At 44.1% G+C, this 21,396-nt stretch overlaps 1 protein-coding gene across 1 annotated transcript in view; it reads left to right on the top strand.

The window, feature by feature from the left end:
- Positions 1–7,256: 7,256 nt before the first annotated feature.
- Positions 7,257–21,396, top strand: part of LOC124556214 (sine oculis-binding protein homolog) — a 54,931-nt gene continuing 40,791 nt past the window's right edge. The window contains exon 1 of the mRNA XM_047130202.1: positions 7,257–7,260. Coding sequence (XP_046986158.1) covers positions 7,257–7,260 — 4 coding nt within the window. The remainder of the gene's footprint in view (positions 7,261–21,396) is intronic.

The raw sequence follows: 21,396 nt of genomic DNA, 5'->3' as shown, positions 1-21,396 counted from the left end.
TCGTATCTGTTCTTTCGGATACGCAAGATCACAAATGGTATCTGTTCTTTCGGACGTGACCGAAAGAACAGTTATCATCTTAACATCGACGAGGTTTATTGGCCAATGATCTTCTTCGCAGCGAATGTACTCACATTGCCCAAATTCTTACGGGAATCGGTAGATTGACTACCGCGAGTAATGAATATGGTGGACAGGGGCACTACAAATGTAGTGTGTGGACAGTAAGTTGGAAATGTGGGTCTCAAGGGGAACGTACCAGAAATAAGTCGTGCAGTCGCACTATCCTCTGTGTCCTCGATGGATCAGTCGGATAGAGCGTATGCCATGTAAGCAGGAGATTCCGTGTTCGAGTCCCGGTCGGGGCACAAATCTTCAACTGGCCTCGTTGATATTTATCAATGCCTGTAAGCCGCTAATGGTCTGAATTTCATTGTAATTTCATTCGAACGTGGTCAGGTGATTGGGTGTCACTTGCGTGATAAGTCTGTACGCGAGATTTACACTCCTAAACATCCCTAGGTCTGATTTGATAGTGAAGTAGAAGCATGAAGGGGCACGTACAGCACAAAAGCGTACAGGCTGACCTCGTCTGTTGACTGACAGAGACCGCCGACCGTTGAAGAAGGTCGTAATGTGTAATAGGCAGACATCTGTCCAGACCATCACACAGGAATTTCAAACTGCATCAGGATACACTGCAAGTAGTATGACAGTTAGGCGGGATTTCATGGTCGAGCGCCTACTCATAAGCCACACATCACGCCAGTAAATGCCAAACGACGACTCGCTTGGTGTAAGGATCGTAAACACTGGACGATTGAACAGTGGAAAAACGTTGTGTGGAGTGACGAATAGCGGTACACAATGTGGTGTGGCAGGGTGTGGGTGTGGCGAATGCCGGTGAAAGTCATCTGCCAGCGTGTGTAGTGCCAACAGTAAAATTCGGAGGCCGTGTTGTTATGGTGTGGAGATTGGAAATTTGTGATAAGGTCTTATGGAACCATACTGCTGAGGTCATCGGTCCCTAAGTCTACACACTACTTACTCTAACTTGAACCTACTTACGCTATGGACAACACACACACCCATGCTCGAGGGAGAACTCGAACCTCCGACGGGGGGAGCCTCACGGACCGTGACAAGGCGCCTGAGGCCGCACGGCTACCCCACGCGGCCTGTTACGAATGGCTCTGAGCACTATGGGACCCAACTGCTGAGGTCATTAGTCCCCTAGAACTTAGAACTAGCCGGCCGCGGTGGTCTAGCGGTTCTGGCGCTGCAGTCCGGGACCGCGGGACTGCTACGGTCGCAGGTTCGAATCCTGCCTCGGGCATGGGTGTGTGTGATGTCCTTAGGTTAGTTAGGTTTAAGTAGTTCTAAGTTCTAGGGGACTTATGACCTAAGATGTTGAGTCCCATAGTGCTCAGAGCCATTTGAGCCACTTAGAACTAGTTAAACCTAACTAACCTAAGGACATCACACACATCCATGCCCGAGGCAGGATTCGAACCTGCGACCGTATCGGTCTCGCGGTTCCAGACTGCAGCGCCAGAACCGCGCGGCCACTTCGGCCTGCGCGGCCTGTTACGGTGTGGTCGTGTTTTTCACGGAGGGGGCTTGCACCCCTTGTTGTTTTGCATTTCACTATCACAGCACAGGCCTACACTGATTTTTTAAGCACCTTCTTGCTTCCCACTGTTGAAGAGCAATTCGGGGATGACGATTGCATCTTTCAACACGATCGAGCACCTTTTCATAACACACGGCCTATGGCCGAGTGGTTACGCTACAATAACATCCCTGTAATGGACTCTCCTGTACAGAGTCGTGACCTGAATCCTATAGAACACCTTTGGGATGCTTTGGAACGCCGACTTCGTACAAGGCCTCATCGACCGACATCGATACTTCTCCTCAGTGCAGCACTCCGTGAAGAATGGGCTGCCATTCCCCAAGAAACCTTCCAGCATCTGATTGAACGTATGCCTGCGAGAGTGGAAGCTGTCATCAAGGCTAAGGATGGGCCAACACGATATTGAATTCCAGCATTACCGATGGAGGGCGCCACGAAGTTGTAAGTCATTTTCAGCCAGGTGTCCGGATACTTTTGATCATATAGGGTACGTGCATGATGCGACACATTGTAACATAACTGGTTTGTTGCATGTCGCTACGCCATCTTTGCTCTACATGAAGATATCTGTGTTTTCTTAACTGCCCTGCGGGAACGGGCATATTTAGTAACTGTCGGAGCCAAGTACAATATTTTCTCTTGTGTGAAATAGTTCAGGCGAGTTAGCATCGTGCCTGGGAGGGCTGGTCGCTTCGGAACACAGCGCTCTTTTCTTACGCTTCTCAAGGGCTGCGAAGTTCTAAGAACTGACAGGACGCCTGTGATCGTCCGCGTCTGTCGGCAGCACAGAGCGCGCCCTTTGAAGTCAGGATGTTCCGTTGAGTCCCGGTAGTGTTCGCAAGCGTGACGAGTCTGCTCGCCCGCAGGGCGCTGAAGTAAGCGGCTCTGCCATTTTGTGCTTCCACAGCGTGAGAAATTTTCGTATTCTGGGAGCTCCAGCAGCCGCCGACCTCTGTTATTGGATTGCCCAATGAGCGGCGAGGTAGCAATCCCCGTGCCAACCTTCAGACAACTAAGGAATACACAGAGGACGCTATTCAAGAATTTTAGCAAATTCTCCTCTGCGATTTGTGCTGGAAAGAGAACTCTTGAGTTGTGAAGCTGGTAATCGGGGTAGACTCTTCCCTCGAAGACGAGGTGTTCTGAAGCGGGAGAGGTGGTTGTAGAGGGGGCGAAGACGGGCGCGTGGATCCGTGAGGTCCGATTTCCGATCGCAGGAACGCTGGTCTGCAGCCTTGGATGGGTTTACTGCTTGAGTAAGTGTCCCAGTTTCGCAGCAGCAGCGCGCTCCTTTAACCTCTGAGCAACTCACCGCTTGCGTGTCCTTTAAATCGCAACTTGTGTTGCATTTATATTAATTCAGAATTGGATTTAGTGTTCAGCAGTTTCCATTAATTGCATTTCTGAGCTGCCCAGACCTATTGGAAAATCACCTGCACTTTCGCTAGCAGTCTTCCTTGTACTATTTTCAGTAATAATTAGGATATTATCCATAATAATTTGTGTGTTGTTCAAATAATGGTTTGGTAAATCGATCTTCTTTGTGAAGACTCTTTTTTAAAAATTATTTTAACGGTGTTGCACATCGAAGTTCACTGGACTTTAAACATTTCGTGGATGGCTAAGATTCCACGATTTTCAGTTTTTTCGTATTATACAATTCATACAACGTACTCTTTTTTTATGGGTATCACTGGCTTCACATTATGTTGTATGTTCCACATCAATGAAATAAACTAGATCAACTAAAAGTTATACGTTTGACTTTTTTCCGCTCAACTTCATTAGTTTTAACAGGCGACCATTCATTATTTCAAATTTTCTAAATATGTTCAGTCACATTTGCTTAATTTAATCTATCCTTTCATTGTGCCGGCGATCCCTTGTAATACAGGTACCATCACTGACACGAGTTCGAGGACTTTTCAGTGGAAATATTTGATTGGTATATTCGCTATGAAGGGTTATTCAACGAGCAGACATCTCATTAATTTTTTCTGGAGACATGAAATCGCTGGAATAGTCTTTCTTTTCATTCAGAGTTCGTGAGAGTGCCAGGTATATTGCACGGCCGATGCCAGATCTCAGAACATCTCATTACAAAATAAAATCAATATAAATAGAGCAGATAAAGGAGATAAAGTAGCATTTCAACATTCTGTTGCTGATGGAACGGGCCAGTATAGTCCAGAGTGGAGAGGCCGAGCAAGATCTGTACCTTGGTCTCGAAGACCATCTGACTTAAGTCCTATGGATTTTCCTGTTTCGGGTTATCTCTAAATTGAATTGAAGAGCACTCCTGTTGATATGACTGAAGAATTAGAGCAGCGAATTCTACAGACTTGTCAAGCTTCACGAGCTGGTCCGGGGGTGTTGGAAAGAATTCGTAACTCACTGCAGAAAAGAGAACCTTTAACAGTTACGAGTATACAGTAAACTGCAACACATATGGTGCTGGAGTAATACTGTATTTTTTGTTAAGGTAGGCCATGCGTGTAATTTCACCAAATTGCTTGGGCATTCGATCTATAATTTTGCATTTCAAATAAATTAGTACTAACTAGGGCAGTATTTCATACTGAAGTCAGGGACGGCTCTTAACCACACATTCGAAAATAGTTCGGAAACGGTCGTTTGTAGACCCATGATCACTGGAACGTTAACGTTTTTGCTTCTTTTGTGATACACTTTAATCCGAGCCAGTTTTCACTATTGATTATGATACAACCTGTACACTAAAGCACATTTCAAGAAATTAATTGTTATATGCTACTTCTCTTTCAAGTCTATAACGCACATACGTCTGACATGCTGCAAACTAGCTACTTCTTCTTATTTGTTTCAGGAACGAACCCAGAACACGCCTACAACAGTGACCTACTTCGGCCATGCATTGTACATCTTAATAATGCACAATGAGTAAAGGAGAGAACGTCTGCATTAAAATCCTAAAATCGTGAAAACTGTTGCCAGGTCCAGCTATAAGTGACATAAAGTAAAAAATCAAATCCATACCGTATATAGCAAAACGTCACATCCGGCACACGGTGGACAATTAGTCCACAACATACTTCTTCACACTAAACCAGAAAACAAAAATCAGGTGACTTTCCCTCCTCCTTACACTAATTGCGAACGTCCTCTATACTTCAAAGCAGAATCTGATTAACACTGACACACTAAGTAACTAAACATACTTATTTTAATTACCTTAGCTTATATTAGACTTGGCTTGCAATTATACCTTAATGTTTGGTAATCTTCAAAAAATTTACAATTTTTGTTTAATGCTACCCTTAAGTTTTAACAATAACTCATCTGTCTACATCAACATCTATACTCTGCAAACCAGTGTGAAGTGCATGGCGTAGGATACTTCCCACTGTACTGGTTATTGGCGCTTTTCGCGTCACATTCGCTTATGTAATGCGTAAACAACGATAGTTTACACTTATCTGTGCGCTCTGGAAGTAATTGAAATATTTCTAGATTCCTCATTTTTAAAGCTGGTTTTGGAAACTTTGTAGCTAGACTTGCACCAAATAGTTTGTTTACCTTTAAGTGTCAAATCAATTTTTTCAGCTTCTCAGTGACGCTCTTCTATGGGTCAAACAATCAGCAGCTCGTGGTCTAGATGTTGCCGGCACAGAAGCTCAGTGTGTTCGGTCTGGGGTCTGGCCGCCCTCTATGATAAAAAAAGCTGAATCAAGTAGTCATCGACGCAATTTGAATAGTGTCATGCGATATCCACACAGAACTGAAGACGAAAAATGGCAAAGTAACAGATAGAAGAAAAACGTGGTTTTGAGTTGCCGCCTCTAGAGGCCCTGGGTTCGTTTCCCCATTGTGGGGGGGGGGGGGGGGGGGGGGGGGTTCTCCGCTCGGGACACGTATTACCTTCCTTATTTATCTGATATTCAGCAAACGCGCAAGTCGCGAAAGCCTTGCACCTGCCGAACATCCCCAACAACTCCCTGCCAATGAAGCCATACGATTTTTCATTTTTCCCTTACGCGTCAAAAAACCGGTTATCATTGTGTTGCTCTTATTTGTATGCGTTCAGTATCTCGTACTAGTTCTACTTGGTACCTGTCTCGCTCACATGTGCAGTATTCTAGGATACGCTCCATATAAAAATAAAATTCAAGCCATAAAAGCAATAAAAACAAACTGAAATAGCGGATAATTCCTTTGCTTATAAGAAGAGAGAAGCAGGAAGGCCGAAAGAGGCATTATGGCCTGCAGCACCCCGCTGTATGCACAGTTCTCCTTTTCTAATTATACATATTGGTCAATAAGTGTCGTACCATTTTTGCATCACAAAACAGGTGGATAAACAGAAATTTAATGTGAAGTAGTATGAGAAGGGGGAGAGTTATCCACATGGTGGCCATTTTGGAAGCCGCCATATTGGATGCAACTCGTAATTCTCATATGGAAAAGGCTCATGTGACGTATCAGATAGACGGTTCATGAGAAAAACAGTGTGGCTTTCATTTGAACGCATCTTTATTCAATCTAGGGTTATGACAAATGTTGCTTCGTGGGAGCTGACGGCACGAACAGAAACCAGATGTATCTAGATCGTCCAGGTATCAGGAGAGAGGAGTACCCGTGGCACAGCACAGAATTTCAACCAACGCCACGCAGACAGGCCACGCAGTGCGGTGATGCTAGCTTCTCACGAAATTCCGTGAAGCTGGCTCTGTTGCAAATAAAGCGTAAACGGTTACAGCTGAAGCAACATCGCCGGCCGCGGTGGTCTAGCGGTTCTAGGCGCTCAGTCCGGAACCGCACGACTGCTACGGTCGCAGGTTCGAATCCTGCCTCGGGCATGGCTGTGTGTGATGTCCTTAGGTTATTTAGGTTTAAGTATTTCTAAGTTCTAGGGGACTGATGACCACAGATGTTAAGTTCCATAGTGCTCAGAGCCATTTTTGAAGCAACATCAACTGCTGTTCTGGCATCGTTCAGTTAGAGTACAGCGTGCAGTACTCGTCGTATCTCGCAGGACATTGTCAGCTGTACATCAATAATGAGCATTTTAGCCACGGATAAAGCTTATTTCCATGTAAATGGGGAGGACAGATGTCAACCTTCACTGGGTGGATCCACCAAAGCTAGTTGGCTCATCGAAAGTGATGGTTTTGTGTGGAATATGGGGTTCTCGTATTTTTCAGACCTTCGTCATTCAGGCTACATTAACATCAAACCCGTTATCTGCAGTTTAGATGTGCTGCATCGCAGCTGCCAAGCTAGGTGGCGCAGTGGTTACCACTCTGCACTCGCACTCTGTAGGACAACAGTTCAAATCCCCGTCCGACCACCAGATTTAGGTTTTCCGTGATTCCCCTAAATCGCTCCAGGCAAATGCCGGGATTGTTCCTTTGAAAAGGGCATGGCGGATTACCATCCCAATGCTTCCGTAATCCGAGCATGCTCTCCGTCTCTAATAACCACGCTGTCGACTGGACGTTAAACTCTTAATTTTCCTTCCTTCTCCTTTCGCATCGCTGCCGTCTGAAGACAAGGCATTTCCAACTTTCTTTTAGTAAGATTTTGCCCCATCTCATTACGGGCATGGTGTCTGAGCATACCTGGATGTCCAGTTTTCCCGGAGATGGGTAGGTCCTAGAGGACCGGTGAAGTGGTCACCAATTTTACCTGGATTTAAGTCCATTAGGTTTCTATCTGTAGGGAATTGTGAAGGCAAACGTATATGCGGTGAAGATCAGAAACTTTGCACACCTCAGGGGGTGTATTAAATTTGGTTGTGCTCGCATTTCAGTATATATGTTGCATAAAGTATATGAAGAATTGGGGAATCAGATAATAACAAACTCCCAACGCGCTGCACAACACGTCCAGCACATGATGTAGCCTTTTTGTACCGTCACCAGCATTTTCCTTGTTCTACACAATATGCTACATAACTCGAGATTGAATTAAGTAATTCTCAAATGAAAGACACCATCGTTTTTCCCATGTAATTTTCTATCTGTTTGGCACGTCACACCGTCCCTTTCCACTTGAAAATTACGAGTTGCATAAAATATCGCAGCTTCCAAGATGTCCGCCATTTTGGTAACAAGCGACTGGAAAAAAGAGCAGGTGACTCTAGTATATAAGAAAGGTAAAAGAATGGACCCGCAAAATTACTGACAAATATCGCTAACTTCTGGCATAAAAAGTTCTCGGTTTACTTGCCGCGTCAAATTTGGATAAAATCCCAAGCTTTCGATGACTACCTCCGTCATCTTCGTCCCCCTGACGAAGATGACGGAGGTAGTCATCGAAAGCTTGGGATTTTATCCAAATTTGACGCGGCAAGTAAACCGAGAACTTTTTATGCAAGGACTCCGCCGCGAAAGACTTCGTAGTCATCGCTAACTTCTGTTTGCTGCAGAACCCTTGAACATATTCTCAGTTCGAATATCATAAACTTTCTTGAGACTGAGAAGCTTATGTTCACGAATCAGCATGGTTTTAGAAACCATCGCTCGAGCGAAAAAGCTTGCCCTTTTCTCACATGATATACTGAGAACTATAGATGAAGGGCAACAGGTAGATTCCATATTTCCAGATTCCCGGAAAGCATTTGATACGGTGCCACATTGGAGTCTGTTAACGAAGGTTCGAGCATATGGAATAAGTTCACAGGCACGTGAGCGGCTCGAAGACTTCTTCCATCATAGAACTCAATATGTTGTCCTCGTCGGTGTGTGTTTATCAGAGACAAGGGTATTGTCGGGAGTGCCACAGGCAAGTGCCATAGGACCACTGTTGTTCTCTATACACATAAACGATTTGGCAGACAAGATGGGCAGCAATCTGCGGTTGTTTGCTGATGATACCGTAGCGTACGGTAACGTGTCGAAGTTGAGAAACTTTAGGAAGATGCAAGACAACTTAGACACAATTTCCAGTTGGTGCGATGAATGACAGCTAGCTCTAAACGTCGAAAAATGTAAGTTAATGCGGATGAGTGGGAAGATAATACCTGTAATAGTCGGATGTAGTATTACTAGTGTCTTGCTTGACCCAGTCAAGTCATTTAAATATCTGGGCATAACGTTGCAAGGCGATATGAGGTAGAACGGGCATGTGAGATCTGTGGTAGAGAAGGCGAATGGTTGACTTCGGTCTATTAGGAGAAATTTAGGAGAGAGTGGTTCACCTGTAAAGGAGACCCCATAAAGGACGCTGGTGTGACCTATTCTTGAGTACTGATCGAGTGTTTGTGATCCTTACCAGATCGGACTGAAGGAAGACGTCGAAGCAATTCAGAGGCAGGCTGCTAGATTTATTACCGGTAGGTTGGAACAACACGCTTCGGGAACTCAAATCGGAATTCCTGGAGGGAAGACGACGTTCTTTCCGAGAAACACTGTTGTGAAAATTTAGAGAAACGGCATTTTAAGCTGACTGCGGAACGCTTTTACTGCCGCCAACATACATTGCGCGTAAGGACCACGAAGATAAGATACGATAAATTAGGGCTCATACGGAGGCATACAGACAGTCATTTTTTCCTCGCTTTATTTACGAGTGGAACAAGAAAGGAAATGACAAGTACTGTTAAAGGGTACCCACACCTCGCACAGTACAGTGAGAAATTAGGACCCAGAACAACCACCTCTGGCCGTAATAACGGCCTTGATACGCCTGGGCATTGAGTCAAACAGAGCTTGGATGGCGTGTACTGGTCCAGCTGCCCATGCAGCTTCAACACGAGACTGGCGTATTGTGACGAGCCAGTGGCTCGGCCACCATTGACCAGACGTTTTCAGTTGGTGAGAGATCTGGAGAATGTGCTGGCCAGGCCAGGAGTCGAACATTTTCTGTTCAAAAATGGTTCAAATGGCTCTGAGCACTATGGGACTTAACTTCTGAGGACTCAGTCCCATAGAACATAGAACTACTTAAAACTAACTAACCTAAGGACATCACACACACTCATGCCTGAGACAGGATTTGAAACTGCGACCGTAGCGGTCGCGCGGTTCCAGACTGTAGCGCCTAGAGCCGCTCGGCCAACCCGGCCGGCAACATTTTCTGTATCCAGAAAGGCCCGTACAGGACCAGCATCATGCGGTCGTGCATTATCCTGCTGAAATGTAGAGTTTCACAGGGATCGAATGAAGGGTAGAGCCACGGGTCGTAACACATCTGAAATGTAACGTCCATTGTTCAAAGTGCCGCCAATGCAAAAAGAGGTGAGCGAGACGTGTAAGCAATGGCACCCCATACCATCACGCCGGGTGATAACGCCAGTATCGCCATGACGAATACACGCTTCCAATGTGCGTTCACCGCGATGTCGCCAAACACGGATGCGGCAATCATGATGCTGTAAGCAGAAACTGGATTCATCCGAAAAATGACGTTTTGCCATTCGTGCACCCAGGTTCGTCGTTGAGTACACCATCGCAGGCGCTCCTGTCTGTGATGCAGCGTCAAGGGTATCCGCAGCCATGGTCTTCGAGCTGATAGTCCATGCTGCTGCAAACGTCATCGAACTGTTTGTGCAGATGGTTGTTGTCTTGCAAACGTCCCCATCTGTTGACTCAGGGATCGAGACGTGGCTGCACGATCCGTTACAGCCATGCGGATAAGATGCCTGTCATCTCGACTGCTAGTGATACGAGGCCGTTGGGATCCAGTACGGCGTTCCGTATTACCCTCCTGAACCTACCGATTCCATCTTCTGCTAACAGTAATTGGATCTCGACCAACGCGAGCAGCAATGTCGCGATACGATAAACCGCAATCGCGATAGGCTACAATCCAACCTTTATCAAAGTCGAAAACGTGATGGTACGCATTTCTCCTCCTTACACGAGGCATCACAACACTGTTTCACCAGACAACGCCGGTCAACTGCTGTTTGTGTATGAGAAATCGGTTGGAAACTTTCCTCATGTCAGCACGTTGTAGGTGTCGCCACCGGCGCCAAACTTGTGTGAATGCTCTGAAAAGCTAATCATTTGCATATCACAGCATCTTCTTCCTGTAGGTTAAATTTTGCATCTTTAGCACGTCATCTTCGCGGTATAGCAATTTTAATGGCCAGTAGTGTATTTACAATAATTTTAAATTTCTTTTTAAATACGTATTTTTGGTTTGGAATGGTGGTTCCACGCGTATGGACCACTCTGCAGAGTGTGAAGCTGGGCGATGTATGATCGAATCCGACCACAGTTGTAAACAAACATATTCTGTGATTCTGTCTCAATAGCCAGAATGTCGTTTTCTCCAAAAACTACCTGCTGCCAGCACAATCGCCCCCTTAGTGGAGGGAATTGAAGTGAGCAGTAAAAATTATCGGTTTAATATTTCAAGCACACACTTCATGAATGACAGAGATACAGTTCCTTTCACTATATGGGTTTTTATTAATAACCATAACATGCAAATGAGTACATTCAGCTGCTCTGTATCGCTTTATCTAATTTCAGCTACCCGACATAATGACCCATGTAAGTTTAATAATGAGACTGAAAATCTCTAAACAAGCCCTGTGAGTAAATAAAAAGAAACACTGTTAACAGTGGTGGTGGAAGCAATGTTCATGGTCTTCCTAACATTTTCAGCGGCGGGTTGTCATGAACTTCGTTATACAAGCTGCGAAACTGTCGCATATAAAAACAGTGATCCAGAAAGTATAGAATTTGTTTCTTTGATTCTCATTACAAAAATTTCCCTAATATTATAGAATTTTAAGGTTCATGTATTCTATATGTATGAAATTAGTACATTTTTATTATGTCATAATTTATTGTTTCACAAGATGTAAAGTTTCCAGTAGCTGTATTTGGTTTTCCCTTTTTCTGCATATCTGTAGATGATCACTACAGACAGAGATGGATGCCCTCTCGACAATTTTGTGATCATAGACTGGAATTAAAGAGACAAACTCTAAACGTAGTTAAGATGGACTAAACTTTGACACTAGTTAGTAGTTAAAAAGAAACACAAATATTTATTACAGGGTCCTGGTTTTATCATTCTGCTGTCTGCCAAATAACTTTTACTAACAATCGATCGAGAATCATCATGTTTTCATGTCACAATGGAATATTCAAAACTGAAACGCACATAATTACGAGTAATCGACACCGTCTAATGTGAGTGATGTGAGTGATTATAACTTACAAAAAGATGGACATGAGTGACTGGGCTTCATATTAACAACTGCTGCATATATACCACAATAATTACATAATAAAATAAAATAACACATGAGAATTCATCATGACACTAAACTTAACCTATAAAATTAATAACTAATTTGCAGTATCAAACCTAAAGCCACATCAGCTGTCCAGGATATTTTTATCGAATCTAGAAAAACTCCAGTGCTACCTTCAGAATATTCTTAATTACAGTTGAGCATCACGTACTGAAGCCACTAAAGCATAATTATTTTCTTTGTACCGTCGGGGTATCACCATTAAAACATAAAATCTAGTCTTAATGTGCTTAGTTAATTCCTTTGTACTCGTTATAGCTTTGAATACAAGACGGAAGTCTGCTGCGGTAAGAACTAGTCAGCAAAGCCCAAAAGTAACACAGTCCTCCATAAATCCGAAAGAAAGAGTTGAAACTACACACTTCCAGTAAATAATTGCCAAAATCTTAATAAATGATTTTGTAACACGATAAGTACAAATTCGTAATAATCCTTGCTTTTTTAATTGCTGTCGATGTAGAAAACTTCGTTTGGAGAAGAATTTTAATACGAAGCACTTTTGATTTAATTGTGTACTTCGTTTTCAGACTCCATTTGTATCAAATTTGTTTAGTTACAGCGATAGATCACTTTTCAGGTTTACAGCAAGTTAATGAATGCCACAGTACTTGAAGCATTCAAGAATTCTTCGGAAACATTTCTGCTTATAGAGTTGTGAATTCTGTCTGTCGTCGCTAGAAAGTATGTCGCATCAGTCTTTATTTCTATATAGTGTCTCCCTTTTCCTAATATTACACGGCTGTTGATGTCATATAGCATACTTCCTAAAAAGATTGTTCGCACTGTAATTAGTTGTCCGTAGTAACACACACAGCTGCGTACAGCGATTTCGTACTTTCGCGGCTGCTCTGGACAAGCATCGGAAGCAATTAAAGCATTATTTTTTTCTAAGGATAATGAAACTGATCTGAGCTTTGTTTCTGGACTGCAGTCTCGTCTGTGCTACGATTAACTCGCTTAATGAACTTCAACCGGTTTCACTGTGGAAGGGTTACAGAAGAAAAACCATTCCCTCATTCGAATAACAAGCTAAATTAAAAGCGACCCTCTGAGCTACAGGTTTAATCAACTGCAGCTACAAACTGGCAAACAAAATACATAATTGTTCTTCATGCACATAATTAATGTGCAATGAAGTCATTCATTACCACGGAAAACTCGGAGATAGAGCATTACCGCCTCTCTTCCTCTCCCTCTCTCTCTCTCTCTCTCTCTCTCTCTCTGTGTGTGTGTGTGTGTGTGTGTGTGTGTGTGTGTGTGTTTGTCGGTAACGCTGTACCCGCTGCGATCAAGTTTCATTTGCCTCCCGTGGAGTTTAGCAACGTGAGCAGCAGCCGAACTTTTGAAACCAATTAAAAATATGCGGTAGTGGAGACGGTGCGTGGAAGTCGATCCACCGGCGCGCATTTAAAAGGATTTGCTTTAATCAAACGCACGCTGCAACCTGAGATGATCCGCGCCTCGCAGCCAGCCGTCTTGTAACTCCCACCCACGTGCCTTCTTCTATCGGTTTCAACTTGTTACGCTCCAGTCCATTCTATTGCCCAGTACGGCTTGCTCCAACTGCTTCCCGTATTATTACGGTGATGGGTATTTTCATATATGCATTTCAAACTTTTTGTGCCGTCTCCTCACGGTAAATACATCTTACCGCAACTACATTGTTAGTAAACAGATTGGGTCTCAGACCGAACATACAGGAAAACCGTGTCATTTATTTTTGCAGTATCTAAACTACTCTCAATACGGTAACACAATTGGTGCACAATCTAATATCGAAGACAGAGAATAACGGTAAGTTACGTACGAACTTTGAGAACACGTGGAAGAAGAATACATATTACATGGACATAATCCCGGAAACGCAACATGTTCATGTGAGAATTTCTAAAGCTGCTTGTAGTGCGTAAATCATAGGAAACACACAGTAACAGACTGTCCCAGTATGCCACATTAAATTCTTGTAGAAATTTTCCTTTTGGTAACTCTGGTTAAGTGGTAATTTTTATGTTCACAGTCAGCGTTTCGCATTAATTTTCACCTAAGGCAATTGCTTTTGTTGACATCCGACTTACCTCACTGCTCTAATTACTCGTAATATCAACTGTTTTAGTGGTCATTACAGACAACGCGAGCGCAGAACGATTTACAAGTGTTCGTCATGTGCTTGGTTCCTGGTACAGTCGAATGAAAGTGCACGCAAATGGGAGTTGGTAGATGTCCATTTGATGAACTGTTTAGCTGACGGTAGTGTCTGCTTTCAGAAAGCGGATGGTTATGGAGCCCAGGGCGTTTAAGCCCTCTACTTGCGATTGTGAGAGGCCTAAAAGGACGGCCAGCTGTGCACAGTTATGCTCCTACGAATCGTTTATTCATTGATATGTTAATCTTTATTTTATAGAAACTGCACTGTTTGCGCATGAGGTATCGATTCATCGTGGTCAGGGTGTATATTTCCCAGCTTTAACACTGACAGAAACTGTTTGTTAGTGTTCTGCTTGAACGGTTGATGAAGTTTCACGTCAGCCCATATTTTTGTCTCTATTGTGAATTTACGGTGGACTAGTTCCATCTGATATGTATTCTTCTTGTATGTTGAGAATCATGTATTCATAGTTTGTCCATAGTTTTTTTTGTTATCCATGTAGACAGAGGAATACATATAGAATAGTTTGAAACATGTAGAGTGTCACGTTTCCCTACAGCCGCTTTAGCCTCGAATTTTTTTCTTTCTATTAACTGTAACATTACTTCGAGAGATACTGGAACTCAAAACACGTTTTATTTGAGTATGAGCTTTGGTAACTATGGTAAGAGTCTCGTGCGTGACGTTGCAGTATAAACTGTTAACCGTGCATTATGAAGGGATCGTACTAGTAACAGATGTTGCGGTAATTCTGCCAACGACAAGTCATGCCACTCTCCGTAGAAGTATTACTATTAACGCCAGTATTATTTGTCGAAGTTGACGCCTGGGAACCAAACGCACTCATAGCTGAAGACTAGCTGAAAATCAAGGCACTTCTGACCGTTGCGGCCGGCACTACATCTGGTACTTTGAAACCGATATCCCAGGATTGGTTCCTCGAATTTATTGATATCTTGAAGCCACTCGTTGATTCTATGCGTCAGATAACTATTAACTGCCACTAAAGCCCTTGCAACGCTATCCGCAGGGATGTAAGCAAAACAAAAGCAATCGTTCAGCGCACAGTCCGTAACTGCGTTAACACGTACTGGGAGAAACTTTGCGCAAGTATATAGGAGCGTGCCGACACTGGAAACATCGGCGGAGTGTATTCGGCTATCAAACGGGCCATTGGGCCCACCCCTAAGAAGACTGACCCACTTAAGGAGATCGATGGAACAGTCATCACAAACTGCAATTGACAATTTCAGTGCCTGGCTGAACACTGTTCCAACCTCTGCTCACAGCCGATCAGTATCAGCCCAAAAGAAGTAGGAGAGGTATCTCAACTGTCAATTTGGCACGAGCTGGAAACAGTGTCTACCAATATTTTCACTCTATACAAATGTAAAGACGATAGCGGTGATTGAAATTGCTACCGCAGAATTTCACTGCTTAGTGTTGTCGGAAAAGCGTTTTCTCGTATCGTGCTGGGGCAGAGTGGCGAAGCTTGCCGAGCGTGTCTACCTTGAGTCTCAATGTGGGTCTCAAGCTCATCGATCTACTGTTATGAGATGATCAGTGTTTTTCACAACGATATGGAGGGTGCTGCGATATTTGTTGGAAGTACATCAGATCACTTTCTTGTGCAATGGGAAGTTCATTAAGGATGCTTACTGGCCCCAATCCTGTTTAGTATATTCTTCTCGTTACTTTTCAAAGTCACTTTCGAAGAAACAAACGTGAGCATCCATCTACATAACAGGGAAACTTTACAACATCTCGTTACTCAGATCCAAGTGCTATTGGTATTTATTTGAAGGGCAATCTTTTATTCTCTGACGATGCAGCATTCTTAGCACATATTCAAGCGGATCGTCAAACGCTGATTGAGAAATTTGCTGCTGCAGACAAGCTATTATCCATGTTTGTGAATGTAAAGAGGATTGTGATTAAGATACACAGATATGTCTGCCATAAGGTTTGATGGCTCCTTGTTAAATTTAGTCGACAAATTCTGCTACCTCGATTCGCTAGTGTCAGAGATTTTTCTATAGATGATGAAACAAACGCAAGAGCCGGCAAAGCGGTGGACACTCTCGTGAAGCTACGCACAAGAGGATGGGATACCAAACACCTTACGGTGACCATAAAAATGCTCATGTATCACTCGTGCGTCCTGACCACCCTCTTGTATCGTGCTGAAACCTGGTTATCATACACCAGACACTTGTTGTGCTTACGAAACAATGTAGGCATAACATGGAGGGACCATATGAGAAATGAGATGGTTCTGAATGCTACAAAGGTACTGCGTATCACCGCCACTCTCAAGGAGTGTCGCCTGGGGAGGCTAAGACACTTACATCGTATGGACCACTCCCGTCTTCCGTCACGCGCGCATGTCAAGAGACCCCCTCGAAGATCTGGTTTGTGTGTTAAAGATTGCGTCAAGCGCTTCATGAACGTATTTAATGTTGACTGCTACAAATGGGAGGAGCTCGCCGAAGGCCACAGCAGATGAAAAAAACGCATCAAAAATGGCAACAAGTTCCACACAGCGCCTGACTCAACAGCTTAGCTGCAAAACAAACGAGTAGACAAGTGCCTCCAACGAACCCCTCTTTTAATGTGGTATACACTTGCGCCACCTGTGGGTGCGAAGTGGGCTCTCGAATTTGACTCCTGAATCACCAAACATAGTACCTGCGTGTTGCTACTTGAATCTTCCGTTAGGAAATATAGGCTCTTATTGATGATTTGTCGGTGGGTCATTTTGAACAATAAAGTTTCGTATGACAGATTATAAAGGTACACACAAGCAAATAAACACTAAAGAAACATTTCCATATAGAAACAAGAGTGTATACTTAAGGTATGTCTATAGACTATGGGTAATGTCCACGCAAAGCAACTTCATTCCGGCGATTTTATTATTTTCCCTCCGTTACACTGCCTTCGGCAGGATACTATACATCCATATTCTAGCAAGTTGTCACCAACATGATTAGTAGAATTATACAAATAATAAAACTAAACTAGAGAATTCGCAAGAGACTATAGACAAAAACAACATCCTTAAATGTCTGTTATAAGCTTCTCTGCAATGCTCACTTCCCACTCAGTCTACCCATCGACTGTCTCAGGAACTCTGAGACATAAAACATTAATCGCAAAAGAAATTTTTTTTTTTTTCTTCCACATAATTTACGAGTCAATCAGTTTTTCATCCGATGTTGATGAACCACTAACCACTGAAACCAATTGTCTACGACCGACTGTGTAACGTTGTTGTTGTTGCGCTCTTCAGTCCTGAGACTGGTTTGATGCAGCTCTCCATGCTACTCTATCCTGTGCAAGATTCTTCATCTCCCAGTACCTACTGCAACCTACATCCTTCTGAATCTGTTTAGTGTATTCACCTCTTGGTCTTCCTCTACGATTTTTACCCTCCACGCTGCCCTCCAATACTAAATTGGTGATCCCTTGATGCCTCAGAACATGTCCTACCAACCGATCCCTTCTTCTAGTCACGTTGTGTCACAAACTTCTCTTCTCCCCAATCCTATTCAATACCTCCTCATTAGGTATGTGATCTACCCATCTAATCTTCAGACCCTTCTGTAGCACCACATTTCGAAAGCTTCTATTCTCTTCTTGTCTAAACTATTTATCGTCCATGTTTCACTTCCATACATGGCTACACTCCATACAAATTCTTTCAGAAACGACTTCCTGACACTTAAGTCTATACTCGGTGTTAACAAATTTCTCTTCTTCAGAAACGCTTTCCTTGTCATTGCCAGTCTACATTTTATATCTTCTCTACTTCGACCGTCATCAGTTACTTTGCTCCCCAAATAGTAAAACTCCTTTACTACTTTAAGTGTCTCATTTCCTAATCTAATTCCCTCAGCATGACCCGACTTCATTCGACTACATTCCATTATCCTCGTTTTGCTTTTGTTGATGTTCATCTTATATCCTCCTTTCAAGACACTTTCTTTTCCGTTCAACTGCTCTTCCAAGTCCTTTGCTGTCTCTGACAGAATTACAATGTCATCGGCGAACCTCAAAGTTTTTATTTCTTCTCCATGGATTTTAATACCTATCCGAATTTTTCTTTTGTTTCCTTCATTGCTTGCTCAATATATAGATTGAATAACATCGGGGAGAGGCTACAACCCTGTCTCACTCCCTTCCTCACCACTGCTTCCCTTTCATGTCCGACTCTTATAACTGCCATCTGGTTTCTGTACAAATTGTAAATAGCTTTTCTCTCCCTGTATTTTTCCCCTGCCACCTTTAGAATTTGAAAGAGAGTACTCCAGTCAACATTCTCAAAAGCTTTATCTAAGTCTACAAATGCTAGAAATGTAGATTTGCCTTTCCTTAATCTAGATTCTAAGATAAGTCGTAGGGTCAGTATTGCCTCACGTGTTCCAATATTTCTTCGGAATCCAAACTGATCTTCCCCGAGGTCGGCTTCTACTAGTTTTTCCATTCGTCTGTAAAGAATTCGCCTTAGTATTTTGCAGCCGTGGCTTATTAAACTGATAGTTCGGTAATTTTCACATCTGTCAACACCTGCTTTATTTGGGATTGGAATTATTATATTCTTCTTGAAGTGTGAGGGTATTTCGCCTGTCTCATACATCTTGCTCACAAAATGGTAGAGTTTTGTCAGGACTGGCTCTCCCAAGGCTGTCAGTTGTTCCAATGGAGTGTTGTCTACTCCCGGGGCCTTGTTTCGACTCAGGTCTTTCAGTGCTTTGTCAAACTCGTCACGCAGTACGATATCTCCCATTTCATCTTCATCTACATCCTCTTCCAATTCCATTAATGTTGTCCTCAAGTACATCGCCCTTATATAGCCCCTCTATATACTCCTTCCACCTTTCTGCTTTCCCTTCTTTGGTTAGAACTGGGTTTCCATCTGAGCTCTTGATGTTTATGCAAGTGGTTCTCTTTTCTCCAAAGGTCTCTTTAATTTTCCTGTAGGCAGTATCTATCTTACCCCTCGTGAGATAAGCCTCTACATCCTTACATTTGTCCTCTAGCCATCCCTGCTTAGCCATTTTGCACTTCCTGTCGATCTCATTTTTGAGACGTTTGCGTTCCTTTCTGCCTGCTTCATTTACTGCATCTTTATATTGACGTGCTGGAGGAGACGTCGGTAGCTCGCCACCGATGATTGCCGTAGCGATCGAGTGAACAATACACCTAAGCATCGTAAGATGTCCACCGTCGTAAACGGACTGTGCAGAGCAAAAATGGTTCAAATGGCTCTGAGAACTATGGGACTTAACATCTGTGGTCATCAGTCCCCTAGAACTTAGAACTACTTAAACCTAACTAACCTAAGGACATCACACACATCCATGCCCGAGGCAGGATTCGAACCTGCGACCGTAGCGGTCACGCGGTTCCCGACTGAAGCGCCTAGAACCGCACGGCCACACTGGCCGGCTGTGCAGAGCGTCCAGCCCTCGTCCGATGTGCATGATCTTGGTTTTATTCATGTTGATCACGCTTCCCGCAGCTACTGCGTACGTAGTAAGAAGGGTAACCACCTTACTTACTTCGTTCTCCGACCGGGCGAGTATCATCAAGTCATTGGCATATGCACGACACTTGAAGGAGCTCGCATGGAGTCGGACGCCTGTAAGAGTCCGTCTAAGAGTCTGCATCAGTGGTTCGAACGCTATTGCAAACAGCATCATCGACAAGGGACATCCTTGCCTAACTGAGCTGCAAACAGGGATCATTCCTACCTCCCTACCATTGACTCTCACGGTCGAAGAAGCACCGCGAAGGAGGCGTGTGAGGACGGTAATAAAATTCTGAGGTATCGCCATGCGTCGCATGGTTGAGTCAAGGAAATCATGGTTGATCCTGCCAAAGGCACGATTAAAATCTACCGATACGAAAGCCGCTCGCATGCGACAAGCTTCCGGCAGGGAAATTATGTCACGGTATTCGCCTAGGGTAGAATGGATGTTGCTCCGAACCCCTAGACAAGCCTGGTCTGGTGGTATTGTCTTGGATATTACAGTCTTGAGCCTTGCCGCCGACATTCGTGCAAAGATCTCATAGTCAGTACTGAGCATTGCAAGCAGTCTAAATTGATGGGCGCTGACACTCGCTGTCGACTTCGGTATTGGTATAAGCAGTCCCGCCATGAACTGCGACGGAACGTCCGTGTCAGGGCTCAATAACTCATTACGCATCAACACTAATTGGGACATCATTAAATCCGCAAATTCCCGATAAAATTCGAGTGTCAACCCATCTGGCCCAGGGGATTTATGCACTGCACCCTTCGTGAGTGCCCTCCGTATGTCATTTTCCGTTAGGGGTTCCAATAGTGCCTCTGCATCCGGACCATCCACCTGTGTTTGCATCTGTCGCAAAATTTCTTCTCCTATCCGATTGTCCGTCGACGTCCCAGTGAGAAGGAGGCGTTAATGCTCCAGAAATCCAGGAGCAATGTTCTGTTGGGACGTCAAGGGTCGACCATCGTCATCATGGAGCTCTGCGATCAAGGATAGGCGATTACGCTTATTTCCCTTGGACACATGATGCATGCTAATACGTTCTCCATCGACGTTGCCCAAGCACCGAGCACGGATCGAAAGTCCTTCCAGTCGACGTCTCGTGATCGATAAAATGCACGCCTGAATACGATGGACTTCCGCTTGACGCTCGGGCGACTGGGCCCTGGAGGACAGGTCGCGGAGCACCATGTAGTAATAATCAAGTGTATCTCGGAGCCATTTCGCTTTTTCCTTGCCGTACGTTATGAGAGCTCTTCGTACCCTCGGTTTTGCACTTTGCATTCACCTTGAAAGGACCGTACGGTGCAGCGGCAGACGGCGAGTGCATGTCTGCCATGTTTCTTCGATCCGCTGGCGACATTCGAGATCCATCAATAAGGATGAATTAAGTTTCCACGAACTACGACTCCACCAGACCCGCTGCCGTGGTGATCCGTAAAAGCTGTGGGCCCACGTTCAGCAGCCAACACGCGATCCTTTAATCTGTCAGTCCGGAACCGCGCTGCTGCTACGGTCGCAGGTTCGAATCCTGCCTCGGGCATGGATGTGTGTGATGTCCTTAGGTTAGTTAGGTTTAAGTAGTTCTAAGTCTAGGGGACTGATGACCTCAGATGTTAGGTCCCATAGCGCTTAGAGCCATTTTTTGCCTTAATCTGTCAGAAACATAAATCCGACCCAGCCTGCTCGCCAAGTGGCTAGTAAATTACATGTAGCCCTCTCGCTGCCCATGGATCTTTCCCCACGTGTCCATTAGTGCCACGTCCCGGCAGATCGTGTTCAATGCGTGGCAGGAGCTGAAATTAGGAGTTTGATCCTTCGGTGT

Source organism: Schistocerca americana, chromosome X, assembly GCF_021461395.2.
Source record: "Schistocerca americana isolate TAMUIC-IGC-003095 chromosome X, iqSchAmer2.1, whole genome shotgun sequence".
Taxonomy (NCBI): domain Eukaryota; kingdom Metazoa; phylum Arthropoda; class Insecta; order Orthoptera; family Acrididae; genus Schistocerca; species Schistocerca americana.
This window is presented reverse-complemented; position numbering and strand designations above follow the sequence as displayed.